The following is a 22,598-nucleotide window of genomic DNA, read 5'->3' as shown; positions in this document are numbered from 1 at the left end:
TTTATAAGGACCTCTGTGATGACATTGGGCCCATGTGGATAACCCAGGATAATTTCCCTATGTTAAAATCACTCATTAGCACCCCAATTCCATCTGCAAGTTTAATCCCCCATTGCCACATGAACTAATATATTCACAGGTTCTGGGGATTAGGACATGAACATCTTTGGGAATTGGGAATATTATTGAGCCTACCATAAGTACCTGCTATGTGCCAGGCACTGTATAGATTTATATCCTGTTGGATTGTGTTTTGCTCTTATCACGGACAGCAAGAGATCCGTGTGTCTCTGCGTTTTTCTACTTGAGTGACATAAACAAATCACTCATATCAAATGTCCACCTCTTCAGACACACAACCAATATATCATCTGTTCATTTGTGTCAGTTAAATGGAAAGTACCCAACATCTGATGCCACCACCAACCTCAAGAGAAGTACTTCCATTTGGGACAGTAGGTATGGGTCAGTTTCAAGTTCCTATGCAGAGTGGCATCTCATTATTGAATGATGCCTTTTTACTATCGTGTTGTAATTCTCCTGTCACAGGTTAACTAACACTGACTTAGCCTAAACATTGAGCTCTGTTGGCTGCATCCTTTTCGTACGGATGAGAAATACGGAAATGTGTGGAGTTTATCAGCTGGGACACTTTGACAAGTGACAGGAGACATTATTAATAATTATGCAGGTCTGAAAGAGGACTGTCCTGGGAATACCAGGTCATAGGGTCTCCCTGTACATTGGGTCCAAATGAATAATAACAACCATAAATATTGTGACTATGAAAATGTATATTGAGTACCTCATAGGTTTAGAGCACTATACTATAGAAGCTTTATACACGTTACCTCATTTAGTTTTTCCAACAATGTTAGAGGTGATATTATTGTTGTTGTTATTATTATTAATTATCCTTATTTTAAAATTAAGGAAAATAAAGCTCAGAAATGTAAATACCTAGCTTAAGCTAGTAAGTTGCTGAGTTAGGATTTAAACCCAGTTTTGTAAAATGTGACAACAAATGCTTTTCCCATTATGTTGCCTTCCAGAAAAAGTGTAGTTTCTTGGAAATTGCTAAATTGCAGTTGTCTGCTAAGTACGGTGGGGTATTTTAAGAATGATGTTGCCTGTTACAACTACCCAGTGTCTTTATTAGAGGTCTGTGAAAAACCAGGAGCTATAATAGATGCTTTTTCTTTGTCTTTCCTTTAGGTCTGTCAGTTTGTCGTCTCTGTAAATGGGCTCAACGTGTTGCATGTAGACTATCGGACGGTGAGCAATCTGATTCTGACGGGCCCACGGACGATTGTCATGGAAGTCATGGAGGAGTTAGAGTGCTGAGGAGGTGGACCACCCTTTGAGTGGGCTTAGGATGAGCAAAGCCAAAACAACACAAAGCAATGCAACGAGAAGACTTCCATACAAATCTTTTCTTCGTACATACACATCTTCATTCAAGTTTCTTACGCTGTGTGAATGTAAAAGAACCTGATAAAACATCTTAAAAACAACAACTTATGTCAGTGTAGAAAAAAATTAGAGAAACAGAATTTTCTTACTTGGTAGAATTGCCTTACTTGATTTCTATTTGTAGTTCTCATCCACTGTTTTTTTAATCTTAGTTTGCAGAAAGTTGTTGAAATGCTTCTCTAGCCAAAACAGCAACATGCTAAAATCCCCTTCGTTGGAAACAATAAAGTAGTTTTTAGACTCTAGATTGTATTCTCACCAAAATGAGCATTGAACCGTGTATTAGAGGCTGTAGTTTCACTGAGCTTCAAATTAAAGCAACATTCAAAGAAATAATACCTGTTAATTAGCATTTTGAAGAAGGTTCAAAAACATTCAAGTACTTAAAAGCAAGTAAAAAGTGGCTTTTCCTTAATTCCTATCCTTCGTGTCAACTTCTAACTGATGTTTCAACTATGGCATTAGTTAAAAAACAAAACCTTTGGGATGATATGGATAGGTAAATAGGGAGATACTACTTAAAATTGTTTGCTTTGCATTCTCCATCAGCGCCTAAATCCGTTTTCCTCTGTCAGTTGGCTACAGTGGCTTTCTAGGATCACTGCTGAATATGTTGAATGTCAAAACATAGAAGTAGGTTTATATGTATATAATTCAATCAATCCTCTGGCAAGATTTCACTTTGAAGTCCTCCCTTTTTAAGTGAAGCATTCTAGAACTTGGTCTACATTTGATAAAACTTGAAAGTAAATTGCCTTATTGGCCTGAATTTTTGCTAACTTTCTAGTGTAGCATATTCTAAGGACATGACATGCTGCTTATTTGGTGGGATTATTTTTTCACCAGTAGCACCGTCTTGTGGTGGTGTAACTTTTCAGCTCAGTTGTGTATATGCATGTTTCTTTTCTTTTCTTTTTTTTTTTTTCCTGATCTAGAAGAGAATGCATTTGGAGGTTTGATGTATAGAGGAAATTCCTCAAAGTGCCAAATTAGGGAGTCAGGGAATGCTAAATTCCCCTAATTTCATGTAATGTATTCTGAACGACAAGGTTACTTTCTTATATATTAACAAAATAAGAGGAATGTTGTACCTCAGCCATTTGTTTTGTGATTATGTGTGTGTGTGTTTCCTGGTAATCCAACTTTTCTGATCTGTAGCTTTAGTCAGAGAATAGGATTTCGAAGTAATATAGAATGTCTAATAGTAATACTGTCGATCTACATTTGAGGAATATTATTTCTCTATATGTATTATTGTATGTGCATTTGTACTGTATACCAGTCTCTGTGCCATAGCACTTAGCATATATGATCTCTTTTAATCCTCATCACAACCCTGCAAGGTAGGTATTGTCATCCTCACCTTTTGGTTGTGGAAACTAAGTCTGAGCAAGTTTAATAATGGTGTCTAAGTTCACACAGCTGCAAGAACTGCTAAGTGACATAGCCTGGATTCAAACATGGATTTATTTAATACTGAAGGCCATGTTACCCACCTGCCCGAAGCCTGTCCAGCTTGAGAGACCTTCTGTTGAGGGCTTACTCTGTACCAGGTGCCGTGCTAAAACTATACACTGCTTATTCTTATTGACCTGTGAGGTCAATGTCATTATCCCCATTTTACAACTGAGGAAACTGACTCTAAAGAGGTTAGTCTTACGCCAAGGCCCCACAACTAGTAGGTGGGAGTCTTTACCATTTGACTTTAAAATATTTTTATAATATCTTTAAAAGATGAGTCTTAAATGCCTTCTGTCCCCAGGTATCCATTAATGAACAAAAGAAGAAGGACCACCTTCAGGAAATGGCATGTCCTTCTTGCCTACTACTTGTACGAGTAAACCCTGGCATAACATCACTTCCCTTTAGCCAATTTAAGCACCAGAGAAGTGTCTGGCTTTATTTACTCCACACATCCTCTTGCCTGTGAATTTTCTTTGATTCAGAGGCTTTGGTCAAATGAATACCAAGGTGAAGGAAGGGAGGGCATGAGGAAGAGAAGAAAGAAGGAAGGGACTGTTTGCTCCTTTGACTCCCATCACCCTCCGTTTAAAGGCCAAATGCTAGAGAATTCTACTAAAGGCCAAGAGAGCTTTACCTTAGCTACACCTCCATCCCACCCCTGACATCCTCACACTGTAATTAAAGTGAATGTTCCCACTCCCCTAGGGGTCCCATCTAGCTCCCGCCAGCCTTTGCACATGCATTTTCTCTTCCCTGGAATATCCTTCTTTCTTCTTCTTTGCCTGGAAAAATCTATCTCATTAACTGCCCTTAGATTTTATCTCTTCTAAGAAATCTTTGTCAGCTCCCTAGTTCTGGGATTGATGCCTCTTCTCTAAATTCCCATGGACCCTTATGTACCTCCTATAATTACAACACTGATGACATTTACTTGTCCCATTACATGTCTGTCTGCCTAACTGTACTCTAATCACCTGCAGAAGAAGACTCTGTCTTGTTGCCCAGGTATTCCCTTCACCTAGCACAGTTCCTGACACAGAGTAGTATGTCAGCTATCCATTGCTATCCAGTGAACCACCCACAAACATGGCTTATAACAAAGTTTATTTACTCATTACACCATGGGTTGGCTCTGCTGGGATGTCCAGCCACGGCTCCATGTGTTGCAGTGGGGTTCACACATATATTTGTGGTCAGTGAGCAGGTTGATTGGGGGCTGGCAGATCTTGGATCTCTCCTTGTGGCTTCATATGACACAGTTGGCTGGGGCTGTTGGCTGGGGTGCCTCAGTTCCGCTCCCTGTGGCCTTTCCCCGTAGTTAGCCCAGGCTTCCTCATTAGGCCTCATGAGATCAAAGAGGGTAAGAATGGAAACTACATGACCTTTTTTGGACTTGGTTGGAAGTCACACATTGTCACTTGCATAGCATTTTGTTGGCCAAAGCAAGTCACAAAACTAGGCCTGAATCAAAAGGTAGGGAAACAGGCTTTACCTATTGATTGGAGGAGCTGCAAAGAATTTGTGGCTGTTTTTAATCCACCACGAGTAGGTATTCGCTATCTTTTAAATAAAGGACAAAGAAGTCACCTAGTTATTGAAAGGCTTTAGCTATCCAGATGCAAATTACTGATCAACCATTAGGTAGAAGTGTAATACTGTGAATAAAGCTCAGTGCCTAATGATAACTTCAAAAATCAGAAAATGCTAAAATGCTAGATAGTAGGTACTACATGGAGTCATGGAGAATGTAGTTTGTTCTTTGCAGCTGCTGATGAGGAAACAGGTGTGGAATCACCAGGTGGCATGTCCAAACTCATGAAGCTTGTTGGGTCCAGGGCCTGAGCCAAATGCCAGTCTTCTACCCCACCCCCACCCACCCCAGTCCTATTTCCTTCACAATCTAGACTTCTGCAGTACAGGGTAATTTGGTAAAAACAGGCCCTTGGCCTGGGGGTACTATTAAAATGCAAATGGTGCCATGTATACATGAAGGTGAAGGGTATACATTTTAAATAACTCAGGACTTGGGTTGTTATATGATTAAATAAGTATTTTGTGTGATATTTTGACAGCTGAACTGCTTTAACATTGAGAGAACCTATCCCTAAATGTAACTCCAAGAATTTCTCGAAATTAGCAGTAAGCAGTATTTCTAAGAGCTTTTATTTCATATGTGTGTCTGTGTGTAGCAGTGTATTGTGTGAGAGGTTTCATTCATTGAGAATCCATGAAATGGCTTTCTTTGTACCCAGAGGAAACACTTTTGAGTTTTTAGGTGTTGTGTAATGTGTTCAGGTTTTTGTGAGGAAGACGGAAATAATTGTTGTTGTTTTTTTCTTCATTAGCACAGTATATGGTGTCAGTGCAAATTTGAAATCCCATGTTTATTAATGCTGCTGTAGAGAGAAAAATGCAATTGACATTTGGGTTGGTCCTATTGTCTGATGTTTTCTTATTAAACTCTGTTAAATAACTGTATAAATTGAAAAGGGGACTAGTTGAGAAATGATGGATAACATGAAGACAATATCCATGTCTGAGTAGATTAGATGTGATCAACTTCACACTGTCTTATAAAAAGGTGAATGTGTTGGAGTGGTAGCAGTTAATCATGTAAAAAATCATTGCTTTCAGTTCAAAATGGAGTCTCACATTTTCATATACTCATTCCTTTCAAATATGCTGTGAAAATAATCCACTTTCAAGACCTATTTTAAATCAGTGATATTAACTATCCTCTCATAGTGAGTAGTAATCCTGTATCATTTGATTATAGATGATCAAAATAACTCTTTTCAGTTTTGCTAATTGGTTAGAGTCTACTGATACCAGTGACCATGGTTTTCTCATTTAAGGCAGAATTTCAGGTATGTTTTTCCTCAGTTTAATACCAAAAGGGAAAACCTACAGTGTATCAACATGAAGGTCATCATCAACGTTAACACATTGTATTACCAAATGCACTAATATGTGTACTTAATATATATGTTTATTTTAAAATTAGGTTGAAATTTATGTTCTCCCTTTCTTCAAAATTATAGCATAATGCTAAAATTAGAAGATTAAAATAGAATACCATGAAATAAATGTTAATTTTGTTTTTAAAAAATGACTTTATTTCAGCTTTTCCTGTCTTTTAGAACAAATTAGCTATTTTTTATCCAAAGAAAGGGTTGCATTATAAAGCTGATCTACTACTAACCTATCAGAGAAAACACATGGGATCCATCTCTAATTCTCTAATGTAGCCAAAAGTGCCATTTGTAAAACTACTTGATGATGGATGTTTTCTGAAGCTCTTTTGCCTGGGGAAAAAAAAAAGTGCATTAAAAAGCTTTTTCTGTACAGTATTTGAGTTGGAATCATTTTCTCCCTACACAGCCCAGTATTGATGAGTGTTATGGAATAGTCTATATGGAAAATGCCATATGGTTGTTTACTACTCTGGGAGAATGGTAGTATTTTTATTTTCAACTAATTAGTAAATCAGTTACATAATCCAGCATGTGTAGGGAGCAGGGTAAAGTATGGGGATGACTGGTTATTTGTATTAACCAAATAGTAACCAAAAGAACTTTACGTTTTTTTTCTCATGTATTCATTTATTCACTCATTTATTCATTCAAGAAACCTCACTGAAGATTTGTTTTTGGCTGGACACTGTACGTACGCTCTGGGAATACACAACTGAATAGACTTGACCCTGAATCCAGCTCATCCTTTAAGAGTCACCTTTGAGTCTATCCCCTACAAATCTCTCCATGCAGAGGGAGGAATGTGAAATAATGGTGTTGAAGCATGTGATTGAATGCTGAAACCACCACCCAACCCAAGAACCAGAACACTTGACAACACTTACATCTAACTGTATTCTCCTTCCCAGTCCTTCCCCCACTTTGCCTTACCCAAGGTAACCATACTGGTGAATGTTGAATTGGAACCATTCTCTTGTTCTTTTAATAATTGTTCTTAATAATTATTTAGGGTTTTTTTTTTTTTTTTTTAATGAACATTATTAAAAGAGCATCAAGTTTTCTATAATCTTCTGGGACTTGCTTGTTTTCATTCAGGATTATATAACTAAAATTCTTCTAGATTTTTGTGTGTAATTTTAATTAATTCGTTTTACAAGGCTTCATGAATTTCCAGAGCACACATTATCTGTCTGTTTTCTTGTTCTTGGCATTTGGGTTGTTTCTATTGTTGTCATTGCCTTAAATGGGGTGACAGTGAACATTCTTATATTATCTCCTGGGAACAAGTGAAGGAGTTTCTCATTAGTATCCACTAAGGAAAATGGCTAACCTTACATGGGAAATATGAATGCTAATTTTACAAGATCACATCTAAAAAGTTTCAAAACTGGTTGAACCAAGGTATACTTCCATCCAAAATACTAAAGTGATGTATGTTGATCAATATCTTCTCCAACACTTGATATTCTGAGACTTCTTAATTTTTTGTCAAATAAATGTCTATTTGGTCAGTGATACTGAGAGCCCTAATTGGCTACAAAGCTCATAAAACTTAAAGTAGAAAAAAATGTAAGTAGTAGTTTGTAATCCTAATTTACTGCATCAGTGTTTTCATGATGCCTGGGATGTCATGAAACTTTATCCTACAACAACTCTGTGATTTCGATGAGGCAAGTCACTATAACCTATTCAAGAGCATCCAAAAAATAATTTTTTAAGCACCTACTATGAGCCTGTCACTAAATCTTTGGCAAACAGCAATAAATAAGATAGGTCCCTGTCCTTACGAAGTTTACAATCCTTGGGGGACACCGACAATAAATAAGTTATATACATAAAACAGTTCATTTTAGATAGGGATAAGTGCTAAGAAGTAAATGAAACCAGATGGGTGATGGAGAATGACCAGGATTTCATCCAGGTGGTCAGAGAAAATGGAGTTGCCATACCCCTCAATTCCTGTGAGGCGCCATTCACATTACATTCTATGTGAACAGCGCCCCCTGGAATTTTGCAGTGCCAACAGCCCTGAGCAAACATCCTCTGCAAACCTGATGTTATGCCTTCATTGCGTAAAGGATGGGATTGAGCCAGTTTTAGAGAAATCTGGAGGAAGAGTATTTCAGGCAGAGGAAACAGCAAGTCTAAAGGTACTGAGGCTGGAAAGGTCACAGAGATTAAGAGCACGGTCTCTGGAGACATACAGCCCTGGAATCAGATTCCAGAGCTGGCACTTGGGAGTACATGAGTAACTCAACCTCTCCAGGTAAAATGAGGCCAATAATACCTCCCTTATTTTGACTCCTGCGAGGATTAAATTAGATAATGCATGTAAAATGCTTATCCTTGTGCCTGAGCCATAATAAATGATCAATAATTGGATGTTTTTCTTGTTTTAATGGCCACTAAACAGAAAAAAAAAGGCACTCTGGGGAAGCTATGACTTGCCCCCAAATGCACTCCAACTAATGTACACCTGGGACTGGAACCCAGGCCTCAAAAATTTCGGCACATCTTTCTGTGCCTTGACTTTTTTCATTTTCAATGGTATTATAATCTCATACAGCTATTATGAAGATTGCGTGAATACATGTAAAGGTCTAAATACAGTGCCTGGCACATAGTAAGTGCCCCCCAAATTACTATTGATAGCTATTATTATCATTATTGTCACTATACCACACTGATTCTGTCATCTTGAAAGACCCACACTAATCCATAAGATTACATATATATATATTATGTATATATATTATATATATTATGTATACATATATATTATGTATATATATTATGTATACATATATATCTTTATTACCAACAGTATATATTTTAGTTCTTTGAATTGTCATGGACTAGACAGTAGAAGGGTTAGAAAATATATGTGATCAACTATATTCAATTCAGTACATTAAATGAATTTACCCCTGCTGTCACTTTTGCTATATTCCTCAGGTACCGAAGAGCAAGCAGTTTCACAGGTTGGTATAAAATACAGCTCTGGATGTGTGGCTTTAAGTTAGGAGAGAGCAAAAATAAGTTTGCATTCAATCCTTACTCACCTACTGAGCTTATGAAACTGCAAATTATATGTAAATAACTTGCCAAACGTGATCTTTAAAACTCGAAATTTCGTATAAAATAATTTCATAAAACTGCCAAGTATTGTCTATTTCCTACCTGATCAGGCTTCCAGCAGTGTGGTAGCCTGTTAAGAAAGCGATAAAAGTTATCGATTATTATGCTTACCATCTGATGGCAAACCGTGGTTCTCAGAGTATATTAGAGACTTCATCTGGATTATAAAGTAGTCTCTTTCCTGAGTACTCCTTAATTGAGACATCATTCCATTTGTCTTTTGTGGGCAGCTTCCTAAGTCTAGAGGTTTAGGGGATTCATGCTGGAATTATGTAAGCAAACTGCCATCCTGTACATCTGTTGGCACAAGCTTTCTGTAGGCAGAGAGTGGAGGCACAGGCTGCTGCTTACCTGGTACATCTGACGAATGTACTGAGCAAAATAAAGGAGTGCTCTGTAAAAAAACTTGGCTTACATCTGGGATATGACGACTCTCTCTCTTCCTTTGCCGGTCATTCTGCTTATCTGACTTTCTCTTTGCATCCTGGGATTCTGTATCTCATTCTAAATGCCCTTTGCTGCCTTAGGGTTAAATATTAAACTCATTTCTACCTGAAGTCTGAACTGCCTGGGTCCACAAAGGCCGATTCAGAATAGGTGGCTAGTGACACCTCTCGAGGTCCAGTCGGAGTGGATGGGATGTGGGGTGGATAGGACAGTGAGGACGAGAGAGGAAGGACCTTTGTTCTGTTACCTCAGCTTTGAAAATGAATGTGAGTGTAGCCAAAACTGTGAGACAAGCCCAGATGTTAAAGATCTGGATGTTTCTGCCACCCTGAAAGCTGAAGAAGTGTGACACGAACCATGTAACTGGGGACGTGAAGGTGAAGCTTAGTTAATTATTAAGCAGGGAGACTGCCCGGTGTGGTTTTCAACAGCTAAGAGGAAGGTAAACAAGGGCTGTGAGCTCTAAGGAAGATTGGAGTCTATGAACATCAGACTAGCCCATGTTTGTTAGACAAAGAATCCATTTTTTTTTTTTTTTTTTTTTTAGATTTTGTTTCAGCCCGTCTGAGCTACATTGGATGTGAAAACCTGTTTCTCGTGCTTTCTTTGCAAGACATGAAATGGGTGGAGGTAGTATACCATCTTACTTTTAAAATACACATTTTTCTTATCACAAGCACTTGATAATCCACTCATTTACTTCTGTAGTCATTCAAGTCCACCTTTTTTGCTTTCCTTCTTCCTAAGACAACTGACTTGTCCATATGCCACACACTCCCATCTTATTACGTAAATGGAAACAAAATATTGATATCAGAGCCATTTCTTTTATCTATAAGAGACCTTGTAAGTTTGCTGGTTCCCTCTGTAATTTCATAGATGGAGAAACAGGCTTAGAAAAACTGATAATAATAATAATAGCTAATATTTATTGCAGTCTAATTATATGCCAACTACTCTAATAAATGTTTTCTATGGATGAGCTTATTTAATCCACACATGATTCCGTGAGGTAGGTTCTAGTAAAATCCTCATTTTATAGACAAGGAACTCAGCTCTCTAGTGCAGTTAAGTACCGTGTTTCCCTGAAAATAAGACCTAGCTGGACAATGAGCTCTAATGCGTCTTTTGGAGCAAAAATTAATATAAAACCTGGTTTTATTTTTGCTATAAGACTGGGTCTTTATAATATAATAATATACATATAATATAATATAATATAATATAATATAATACAATACAATTCCGGGTCTTATGTTAAATTTTGCTCCAAAAGATGCAGTAGAGCTCCTTGTCTGGCTAGGTCTTATTTTTGGAGAAACAGGGTTGGTAGCACAAGGTCACATACGGGCCAAATGGTGGGGCCGGAACTGGAATCCAGTCACTCTGACTACTGATGGTATCTGCCTCCTATGGCCACCCATGTTGCCCAGAAACACGAGGTCACACATGCAGGTGGTGGCTGAGAGCCATCTAGAGATAGAACTTGCTCCCTGATGTCACTCTACTTTCTGGGGGTTGCCATAGGGGACCACAACTGGCCCCCTCCCGAGCAGTGATAATCCAGGGCTCGTTCCTCTTCCCTGCTGGCTGCCATTACATCCTTGCTTTCCTCTCGCAGACGTCAGGGAGTCCCCTGCTTTCCTCTTTCTTCCCAACATCACTACCTATCTTTTGGTTCATTCTTAGGGTTTCTCTTGCTCCAAAACTGGGGATGTGGTGCCTATTTCTCCAGCTTCCTTCTTAGATGCTTTTCTGGAAGCAACCACCCAGACTTTTGTTTTCATGCATGCATTTCATTTCATTCACTTAACACAGAACATAGATGCCTCCTATTGCAAAGTTAAGTGCTAATCACTACAGCCGGACAACCAAAATGTAACTGGCAAGCCTGGGAGCTCTAGAGGGTAGGAACTACAGCAGTGAATCCTCTCTCTCCGGGGCCTCATTAGGTACCCAGCACACAGTAGCTTCTCAATTAATGTTCGTTATATATACAAGTATGTGTTTGTAAAAATATATTCAAATTTATAATGTACTTTCCTGAAATGGAAGTGAGCCTAGAATAGAAGCCTTACTGATGACTCTTCTTTCCTGCCTCTTTATGTATCGGGCCTGAGAAAGACACTCCACCCTCCTGGAATTCCTGGAAGCCTGCTTGTGTGTGTCTTAGGTTTCCCTAGGTTTTCCAGTAAGGCCAGACTAACATCCGCTGGATGAAAGGAGACCTTTAATGTAGCATCTCTCTGCAGTTTAGAGAAGAGAAAGTGGAGTTACAGCCAAGACAGAGGAAAGACAAAGGGACCTCCTTCTTTTATAAGGACACAGATCCACCATAAAAGCAATCAAGGCAAATCCCCCAGGACTCCAGGCTTCTAGAGAGATTTTCTCAATGATAATAGTTATAATTACTAAATACCCACCCATTCTGTGCCACACAATAGTAAGTGGTTTATAAAGATTGTTGTTTACTTTATGCACATTATCCCAAGTAACCACTTCCAGATGCAAGTAACAACTTCCTAATGCATCTCACAATGTTTCATCAACTCCACTTAACTTATGATCTATCCTCCCTACAATGTCCATCCTGCAGGACAACTACATTATAAAACCAGGTCTCTGTGATGTAGCTGGATTTGGCATTCACACATGCACACACACACACACACACACACACACATACACACACACACGCACACTTGAAGGAAAAGAATGCAGGATGTGAAAGCTGCTGGTATCTTTTAATTCCTGACAAATTCTTCATTCTTGCATGTATTCTGTTTTTCTTGCATGAATCAGAAGTCAAGAAGAGTGTGTCGGAGTTTTCACTTAGAAATGTGAAAATGTTATCTGGCTCTTGAAGGCTACCTCCATGTACCAGCTCAGTTACTAACTATGGCAGAGTATTTTTTTTTTTTTTTTTAGTAGAGAAAATGGCTGTTACCAATCCAAGATCATTAGTGCCCAGAACAAGAAAAGCTCAATGGCTGTATATATTTATGGTTGCTTAAAACAATGCAGATAATTGTTATGGGCCATCCTGACCTCAGCTCCCAGCTGTGTGAAGCAGGAGCAGAAAGCTCACATCCCCCTTCGGCCATGTTCAGCCACAGGATGAATTACCCTCTTCTTACTCTTTGGAAGTGGCTTCTGGTCACATCAACTACATTGTGGATGCCTTTGGATGATGTCAACTCTTAATATGAAAAAGAGCAAGTCCAGAAACAAAGCATGCATTGGTGTGTCTGGCAAGTCCGGTGGGGTCAGACAATCTGAGGGTTCTCTGAAGGCTGAGACCAGCCCTTGCATGATGAACAGAGACTGCCTCTCTCATTTGCGTGCTGGAGTCTCCCCCCACGCCTCACTCCTGCCACCCCAAAGGAAATTCCACTGCCAAAACTGAAAACGGTGCTCACACAGATTCTCATTCAACACTGTCCTTTCTTGGTGAAAAGTTTCTTTACTGTTCGTGTCTATACTTCAGGCTAAGTTCAAGTAGAGCTTCCTTTTTAAAAATTTATGCTGACTGCATTACAGGGCAAGGTTATTTCCTTTTAATCCTCCCGGACTTTTGTTCCCTTAACCACCAACTGACTTGCCCTCTCTCTTACTCGTTCCTTCCCCATTTTGACTAGAAATCTGTTATTTCTCCTTATCAACTTCTCGCAGCCTCTTCCAGCACTCACTGAATGTTGAACCCTATCTCTGGGATGCTAGCTGGGATGGGGCAAGCATAAACATGAGTGTGGGAGCAAAACTATGTCATGGAAAAAGCACCGGAGAAGCTGTATGGAGTGGCTCTATCTCTTGGTGAGTCTCTATAGGATGACAAACAGGAAATAGAGCGAAAGATAAGCACCCAGGCAACAGAAAGATATATTGCCGTTGTAGGATCTGAAATAGGGGATGGAGCCAACAGTCACAATCTAGACGAGGCAAAAATGCATTAGGGGGCAAAACTAAAGCCAGAAAGAGAGCACAAGATCCCTTGTTATGGGCCACGTCTTTCAGAGCTTCCTTCTGTTCCGTGTCAGCTGGTGACATCTTTGAGAATCATCCCCAGTTAAATTAGATCGCAGAACTCAAGCAGACTTACCTTTGTGCCTTTATAATTAATTGTCTGCTTCATATAAACCCTATTTATATAGTTGCTGGTCTTAACATTGGAGACTCCCGTCGACTCACCTTGGTGTACTCCACAATCCCTGGCATGTAACTCAATGATTGATCTTCAAACTTATGAATCAAAAACAGGGTACTATGTTCATATTCTAAGTTGGGCAGTTACCCTGTAGAATATGAAAAATGCACAAAAAATGAAATGAATAACAATCAGCTCCAGTCATTTCCACAATATTTATTTTGCTTAATCCTTGTAACACCGTCACCATTTTGGGATGGACAGTGGCGGTGCTTCCTGCAAGAGTCAGTGATAAGATACAAGATCTCAGGAGTCAAACTAGAGTGAATGATGTGTTAGCCATGGGTTGTATAGGTGAAGAATGGTAGGACAAGAGAAAACCAAAGTGGAAAGCTGAAGAGGCAGTGCTGACTTCACAATGGTGAGATGTGCCATAAATAGGAAAACAAATTACAAAGCCAAAAGTCAAATAGGGGGAAAAGGCAGAAGGGGAGAGTGATGACATCAGGAAGAGGGGCTCAAGCTGGAGACTGAGTCACAGGAGGCTGTTGGAAGCTGGCTTTCATGTGGTGTTGCCCAAGGGGACATCACTGATGGACAGGACCCAGCAATATGGACTTGACACAAGGGAATGGGTACAGCAGGAATACCCCCTCCAAAAAAAAGTCCCTGCAAATACCAGGCAAAACTTCTGAGTCATAATCTTGGAACATAGAAATGCATAGTATATAAAGACTAGCTTCATGAGCCCTGAAGTCAGATTTGGGGTTCATGGTTTCTCCAGAAAGATCAAGCACCTCATCTCTGATTTTTCTGAGCACCAGGCACATATATTTTAAGAGCTCATTCAGCAATCACTGATACAGACATACAAATAGCTGGCAAAACTACTGAATAGCATTATTTCATATACATCATTAGATATGTTTTTGGTCTCCTGGCACCCGTTCTCATTTTTTTTTCTTATTTTTTGCTGACAATACCTGTGTGTGTGTGGGGGGGGGGGGTGAACTGCCTCTCCCTCATTTTGTACAGTTATAAGATGTCTATCATGGTACCCTAATTTCTCCTAGTGAAAGAATGCATCCCAAACCCAAACTGAAGCAACATTCTTTCCTAGAACTTTGAATTTTGAGCAGGACAACACGAGAATGGGGAAAATAGTCGAAGTTCATTGCCCTAAATGGTGCCTCAGGCCTACCCTAGCTCTTGTCTTCTCTGAGCCTGGTGCCAGAGGCTCCTGATGAAACCTTTTGGCTGTGCTGACCTTTGGTGAAGTGTGGAATAAGGGCCCTGAAAATCAGGGGTTGGGTAATCTTGGAAGAGCCCAAGGTGTCAAGTCCACAGAGCAAGTGGAAACCAAGAACCAGAAATAGAATCAGCGATCTGCCAAAGGGTTCAGGCAAGTGGAAGCAATCAGATTTAGGAGTTGTACTGTGGAATGTTCTCCTGATTAATTTATAAGACAGTGGTAGAGCACTCCGTGGTTTTTTTTGGTTGCAAGTGGCAGAAAACCAACTTGAATTAACCAAAGAGAGGAAGAGAAGATTTTATTGCTTTATTTAACCACATTGAAACAGGAACAGTTATTATATAATTTATCATCTACCTGGAATGCTTCTGAAACTGAAAGAGGGAGCTGGTATTGATTCAGCTGGAACAGCAGGTGTAAACTGGGACGACCGTAGGCAAAATAGGGTGTCTGTTCATCTTTATGTTAGGAAATCAGAATGAATAAAACCTAGGCTATCATGGATCTCTTTCTTTGTGCGGCTGTAACTTTTCTCTACATTCTACTTTTCCTGTATGGGCTTTATTCACACAAGCTTCTGTAGCAGGGGACACTTGGTTCCATAAGGTTCAGGTTCAAATTCTTACAGCTTAGTAATTAGACAGGGAAGGACGCTCTTCCATTTGCTACAGTATGAAACATCCTGCCCCAGAATTCCAAGTAGTTTGGCCTGTGTCACGTGACCATCCCTGAACCAATCTTTTTGAACAAAGCAATGGAGTCCTGTCATTAGTTCACCTTGAGACATATGCCTTTGCTGTGTCGACGACATAGGAGCACTATGAACCAATAGCCCCAATAGTTTGAAGCAGCATTTCCCCAAAGAGAAGAGCTATTCTAGGAGACAAAACCATACATATTCACTATGACAGCCTTTTACAGAGGGCCTGCTGCCAAGTCTACTAACAGTATGGGAATATAAAACACAGCTGTTATATAAAACACATGTTATATAAAGCATAGCTGTCAGTTGCTGGAGCTACTCAGCAAGTGGTTTAAACCGTGAACTCTGCAACCCTGGAAAACCCTTTGCAATCCACTTGAAGTGGAGTGCTCTATCCCTTTACAATGTAGTGTATAATAGTCCATTACAGACAGGTGAGGCCCCAGGCTCAGCATTCCTATGAGCCTCCAGCACCTCTCAAATGAAGTGAATTTACCCAAAAAGCCATTGGCAGAGCCATGAGGGCACTGGGCACCATGAGTTTGAAATGAGTATTTAGGGAACAGAAAGAGAAGTGAGGACTCCATAGAAAAGGATTTCAAAAGAGGATGCTAAAGGCAGAATTTCCTTCCATCCCACCTTGGCCAAGCTCCCAGTTCTGCAGCTTCTGGCTTCTGTTTCAGCCCATTGTTGGAAAGCACAATCATTTATGATGCAACGGGAACCGAGAGAGCTGTTGCCTTCTGTCACCCTGGGGTGATCCTCTCCACCTTGCAGAGGATCTCTTGGTGGTTAAAACTCCCCAGCAGTCTGCTTGTTCCCAGCCCAGCCCTTCCCCGGGTGACAAAGGAGTGGATAAATGCACAGAGGGCTGACTGGGTGGCTGTGGGCTTCCACCCAAGAAAGCCATTCATCCCAGCAGCGCTGTGCAGAGCGGGGCTCCGTGGAATGTGATTTCGCAATGGGCTCCTTGCCACTGCAGGGAACCCAGTGTTTACTGGAGAGAGTTCTCCACCCTCAAAGTCCTCTGTGCCTTCCAGAAAATGGCAGCCTTCACGTTAATAAATAACTGATGAGCTCAGCCCAAGCCTGGCTGGAGCAGATCGGGCTATCCTAGTCACAGCACTGCACAGCAGAAATGTCACCCCTAAGCCCCACCCTTCGGAAACTGCCAGCAAGGCAGAAAATGCCGGAAGCTGTCACCCTTCTTCAGGGCGCCACATTGCAAAAGGAAGATCCCACAACTGGCTCTAAATACGTGAATTCTCCCTTGCTGGGCTGTAGGTATCTGGGCCAGTCTCAGGAAATTCTTCCTGGGACTAAGCAATATGGGAATAAACCAATAGTAACATCTGATTCAGGATAAGTAGCTAATGAAATATGTCACAGACCACCTTGGCCCAGAGTTCAGGGCAATGAAACAAACTACGTTTCATTGTTGATGATTACTGGTCTATCGTCAGGGTACTTATTGCCTATCTCATTTTGTTCATTTGTTCTTTCAAATGATTCTTCTCTCCTCTTTTGTTGTTCAAGACAATGTTTCTTTTTTAACTTTTGATTCAAGTATGTAGTGGTTGCTGTGGTCCCCTTCCAGATGGAGGCACTCGTTGGCATGGCTTCTGGGAGAGCTGGTGGCCGATCGCTCTCAGCTGAGAGCTCCCAGGTACAAGCTCTCTGCTTGAGTGCCGCCTGGCATTATCCACAATATCCAAGGTATGCAAACAAACCCGGTGTAAGTCAGCAAACGAATGGATCAAGAAAATGTGGCCTATACATCCAATGGGAAATCATCCAGCCTTAAAAAACAGTTAAGGAGGGAAATCCTGCCTTCTGCCACAAGATGGATGAACCTGGAGGGCATTATGCTCAGTGAAATAAGCCAGACAGAGACAAATACTGCATGATGTCACTCATATGTGGGGGGAAAAACAAAGTTGAACTCAGAGAAACAGAGGTTAGCAGGGGAGGGGAGAGATAGGGATAAGTTGGTGAAAGGGTACAAACTTTTAGTTATAAGATGAATATGATCTGAGACTCTATAATCAAATATAACCTGGTGACTATCGTTACTAACGCAGTTTTGTAGCATTGAAATTTGCTAAGAGAGGAGAGCTTAAATGTTCTCATCAATTTTTTTTTTTTTTTAAAGGGCAAAGAGAGAGAGAGATGGAGAAAGAGAGCTCCCTCAACCAAGGTCACGTCCCCTTTCCTGGGGGCAGTCCATATCTTTCAATAAAGGACCAGTTTGCCGAACAGGAAGTACACGAAGACCTGAAGAGAGAGACACTTCTCAGAAGAGACTAGGTAGTCAGTTTGAATGTATAAAAGCCTGACCCCTTCACTCCAATTTGGGATGGTCTGAAGGACCCTCCTAACCCCAGAGCTCCCTGTGTGATTGGCGAGGCCTTTGATGAGTCTGCTACCCGGTCACCTACTCTCCCTGCTCAGTCATGCCTTGACTCTCGCAGACACTGTTCCTGAGCACACCCATCCCAGAAACTTCTGGCATGAAAGTCTCCATCTTGGAATCTGCTTCCAGATAACCTGATCTCTGATAACGTATAATATAAAGACAAAATAGTTCATTGACCATAATTCTACAGCTTGATGCTTTTTTTTTTTTTACAAAATGAGCATACTGCATAATCAGCACCCAAATCAAGAGACATCCCATGGGTGCTCTTTCCCCTCACGGAGGGTAACCAGTAGTCTTAAAGCACAGAAAGAGTTCGCCTACCCAGCACTCATGGGGCCAAACAATAAACACCAAGAATTGCCGTGAAGGAATACTGGCTATTTTGTTGACAAAGGGCACCATCGAGGAGAATGGAAAGCTAGTAACAATACTCAAAAGGCTGAACTCCCCAATGGTCTGTAGGTTACAGATTATACAGGGCAAAATCACAAGGCATTGTGTGTTAGGGGTTCGAGGTCATGCTGGGAGCTGATTGGTCAGAGGTGAGGTAAAGGTAATGAATCATTTTTTCTGGTCTTAAGGACAGCTCTGAGGTCTTTTCCTGGTGTCTCCATCCGGTCTTATGGGAACGTAGCTAAGGGGTTGTTCAACCTTAGGGCTCAGGAATTGAAACAACTTAGGTCAAAATCTAATCTTTAAAAAAAAAAAATGTAATCTTTAGCTTCTGTGACCATTAGTCAGGTCCCGGCTACTGTGTTCTGCTGCCTCGGAGAGTGCTGGCAGGTCTCTGAATGGTATATATAGAGAGAGAGAGCGTGACATGATTTCTAGGATATAAAACTAAATTTACTCAAAGTCATAAGGACCCTTGGTTTCACTAGTATCACTTCTATCAGCATAGATTTCTTTTGTCTGTTTCAGTGCTTTATCTAAATGGTGTCCTCTCGTATATACTCTTTGTGTGTCTGATTTTATTGCCCAACATTCTGTCAGATTCATTCATGTTGTGACATGAGTTTGTACATAATCATTCCCATTGCTCTATAGTGTCCCTTTGTGAAAAGAGAATGCAGTTTATTTTTCTACTCGTTGGTTGATGGGCGTCTGGGTAGTTCCAGTTTGAGGAAATGATGAATGGCACTGCCATGAACATTCTAGAATGTGTCTTTTGATGAGCATAAGCACTCATTACTGAGGGGAAGTGCATATATTTAGTTTTAGCAGACACTGTCCAGTAGTATTCCAAAGGGGTGGTACCAAATTATACTGCCAGTTGCAGTGTACAAGCATGAAGACCTACCCTTGATGGTTTTTATGCTTTCAGACACTGTGATGAGCATGTGTTGGTTGTAAATTGTGGTTTTTAATTTCCATTTCCCTGGAGGCCAAGGAAGCTGAGCCCATTTTCATATGTTTATTAGCCATTTGGATATTGTCTTTGAAAATGTCTGTTCAAGTCTCTGCCTGTTTTCTGTTGGGTTATCCAGACAATCCCTTTTTTCACTGATGGGGGTTGGGAGACCCTACAGATCACCTTGGGAAGAAAGGGAAAGAGGAATGGCATTTTGTCCAAGGACAGAGGTAAGGGACAGATGAAGAAAGCATGCAGGGAAGTAGGTAGGAGATGATAAACACGGATTTCAAAACTTCTGGAAAAGGGAAACAGAAATGAGGTTCATCCCCAGCAGCAAAGCCATAGACTCGTGTGAGGAAAAGCAAATTAAGGTGGGGTCCAGGAAGCCATGGGCACAGATGGGGTCCAGCTGTTGGGTGCAGGAAAGCTGAAGCGGTGGCTTTGAGTGGGTGCCAGCAAGCACAAGAAACCATTCAACTGATGAGACTCTGCGTAGACGAGAAATGTTATTTATGATTGCCAGGAAAGATGGAAAAGGCTGTGTTTTCTGGGTAGTGTCCAAAAAGAGGTTAGAATGAAAGAGAATGTTTATTGTGAGCCATGTGTATCCAGGCGAGATCAGTAAGTGGATAGTGTGCTTTAGAGCAGAACAGAGAGTGCACACTTTTTTCAGGCTCTCTCGACCACCACATGTGAGAAATAACAAGAGCAGAGTGACCTAGAACACAAAAATGTCAGTATCCAGGCAGCTGCGCTCCTGGGAAGCAGCCCACCAGCTGGAATAGCAGGAGGGGCCCTAGTCAGATGCACCATGACTTTGTGACCGCTTTGTGCTGGTTCAGAACCAGCCCTCCCCACACCCCAACCTCAGCACCAGACCTGTCCTCACCTGCCCCAGGGAATTTTGAAGCTGCTCTAGATCCTGCTTTCCTGTTAGTTGGACCAGAAAAGGGTTCTCCGTATTGGCTTCGGAGTCCCCATGGCTGAGCCTAAACATTGGGAGCTCGTTTTGCCTTTTTCAGACCCCCCCACCTGAGGACCTGTGTTCTGGAGAAGATCTCCTTACGGTTTTTCAGGAATAGGTTGTGTTTTATTTCAGAGATGGGGTGAAGGTGGAGAAAGGGGGTGCTTTCCACAAACCTAGTCTAACCTATTGATCCTGCAGTAACCTTGTGTGTCCTATTAGTAGAGAGCGACTGCAGAAAAATTACTTTCATGTATTCATTCAGTGGTATTTTTATTGTGCATCTGCTACATGCCTGGTGATGTGTACCCTGGAGACACAGCAGGAAACAAGACAGACACAGCACCTTCATGGAGCACTTATTGTAATAAGGTCGTTACTTTGTATTTTTATGAGGTTTTGTAGTTTTCAATGCTACTTTCACAGGATCATCCCCAAAGCATGGGTTTATGGTAAAGCACTGGCTTGAAGTTGAATGTGTGTTTGCTTCCTAGTCCTCACACTGTGATCTCAGATAAATGACTTGACTTCTTTCAGCCTCAGTATTCTCATCTCTCAAACAAGAGCATTGAACTAGATAATTTCTCAAGGCCCTCCCAGTTCTAATCTTTTTACTGATAAATCATATAAGGTAAAAACTGCCATCTCTATCATTGGCTATAAAGCTTCTTACTTATAACATACAGGAAGAGATTCATTTTGCACCATGACTCAGAATACACACACGTATATAATTTAAATATAAGTTTTACAGAATATACTGAAATGGTCAGATCCAGTAGAATATGTTGCAGTAATAAACAATCCCCACATCTTAAAGTGACAAAGATTGTGTTTTGGCTCATGTCAGGTGCATGGTGTGGTGGCTGGGGACCCTGCTTCACTTGCCCTCATCCTAGAACTATGGCTGATGGATCAGCCTCCATCTCAAAGATCACCAGGTTCAGTGACAGGGAAAGAGAGCATGGCAAATCTTACAATGACACTTCAGACTTCCTGCCACAGTAATGGCTTTGTCTCTCATCCGCTGTGACACTTTGGTGGTGTCTTCCACTACAGTTTCACAAAGTCTCATTTCCTTCTCATGAAAGTAGAATCAAGTAATATTTTTGAGTCTATCACCTTGTGCTAAGAGCTTTGGTTACCTGGTAGAGCCAAAGGGAAAAGACACTACAAGCCACATTCGATACGGACGACTGCTTACCTGGCCACGGCCACCGTTTGCACAACTCACTTCTGAGTGTCACATGTCACTTCTGCTCACATTTCTTTGGCCACATCACTTTGGTCAAAATTAGTCACCTAACTTTAAGAGGATGGGGAAATGCAATTCCACCATATGCCGGGGGAAAATATCTGGTGAACAACATGAATGATTATCAAAAATATGTGCTGTGATGGTTAATTTTAGATGTCAACGTGGCTGAGCCATGGTGCCCAGATATTTGGTCAAATATTATTTTGGATGTTTCTGCAAGAGTGTTTTTGATGAGATTTACATTTACAAAATCAGTGGACGCTGAGTAAATCAGATCACCCTCCATAATGTGGGTGGGCCTCATCTAATTAGTTGAAGACCAGAATAGAACAAATGGCTGACCATTGTTTGAGTCAGAGACGACCTTTGGACTTGAAATACAACATTGGCCCTTTCTGGAATTCCAGCCTGCTAACTCCCCCTGCAGATTTTGGATCTGTTAGCTTCCTAAATAATATGAGTCACTTCCTTAAAATAATTATCTCTTTACATACGCACACACACACACACACAGACACACACACACACACACATTCTATTGGTTCTTTTACTCTGGGGGACCCTGACTAATACCATACTATGTAGGATACGTTGTGATTTTCTTTCCCCTAATTCAATGAGTTCTCCTCTACCCTACCCTATTCTATTCTGTACCATTGTCTTTAAAATTCGAGTCACAATCCACTAAATCAATTTCAAACTCACCTGTTGATCACAATCATAAACTTCAAAAAATGCTGGTTTACGTCCAAGTGGAAATGAAATAGTTAATAGTAAGCCCTAAGTTTAGCCAATCAGAGATTATTTTACTGGTTGTACACAGAAAATGTGATAGTGTCCATGTTTCTGCTCAAAAAGAAAACAAAACAAAATGAACCCTGCTTTATTTTAACACAGTTAGCAAGGCTTTCTTCTCATCAAAGGAAGCAAACACTAATCACATTCACTGATACAGTGGGAGCAGATTATTGATCGGGCAGAACAGGTGCAAACCCCAAGCGACTAAA

At 40.7% G+C, this 22,598-nt stretch overlaps 1 protein-coding gene and 1 long non-coding RNA gene across 2 annotated transcripts in view; one reads left to right on the top strand and one right to left on the bottom strand.

The window, feature by feature from the left end:
* The window catches only part of DEPTOR (DEP domain containing MTOR interacting protein), a 130,493-nt gene extending 124,206 nt beyond the window's left edge, over positions 1–6,287 (top strand). Inside the window, exon 9 of the mRNA XM_074317021.1 lies at positions 1,216–6,287. Within this exon, the coding sequence (XP_074173122.1) occupies positions 1,216–1,344 (129 nt within the window). The 3' untranslated portion in view covers positions 1,345–6,287. The remainder of the gene's footprint in view (positions 1–1,215) is intronic.
* LOC141567930 (uncharacterized) lies at positions 6,122–9,500 on the bottom strand. Its single transcript, XR_012490919.1, has 3 exons — positions 9,466–9,500; positions 9,162–9,364; positions 6,122–6,242 (listed from the first exon to the last, which is right to left on the bottom strand). It is a non-coding gene; the product is annotated as an uncharacterized LOC141567930 (long non-coding RNA).
* Between the last annotated feature and the right edge of the window lie 13,098 nt (positions 9,501–22,598).

Source organism: Rhinolophus sinicus, linkage group LG12, assembly GCF_036562045.2.
Source record: "Rhinolophus sinicus isolate RSC01 linkage group LG12, ASM3656204v1, whole genome shotgun sequence".
Classification (NCBI taxonomy): Eukaryota; Metazoa; Chordata; class Mammalia; order Chiroptera; family Rhinolophidae; genus Rhinolophus; species Rhinolophus sinicus.
Note: the sequence above shows the minus strand (reverse complement) of the source record. Positions and strands in the feature narration are given on the sequence as shown.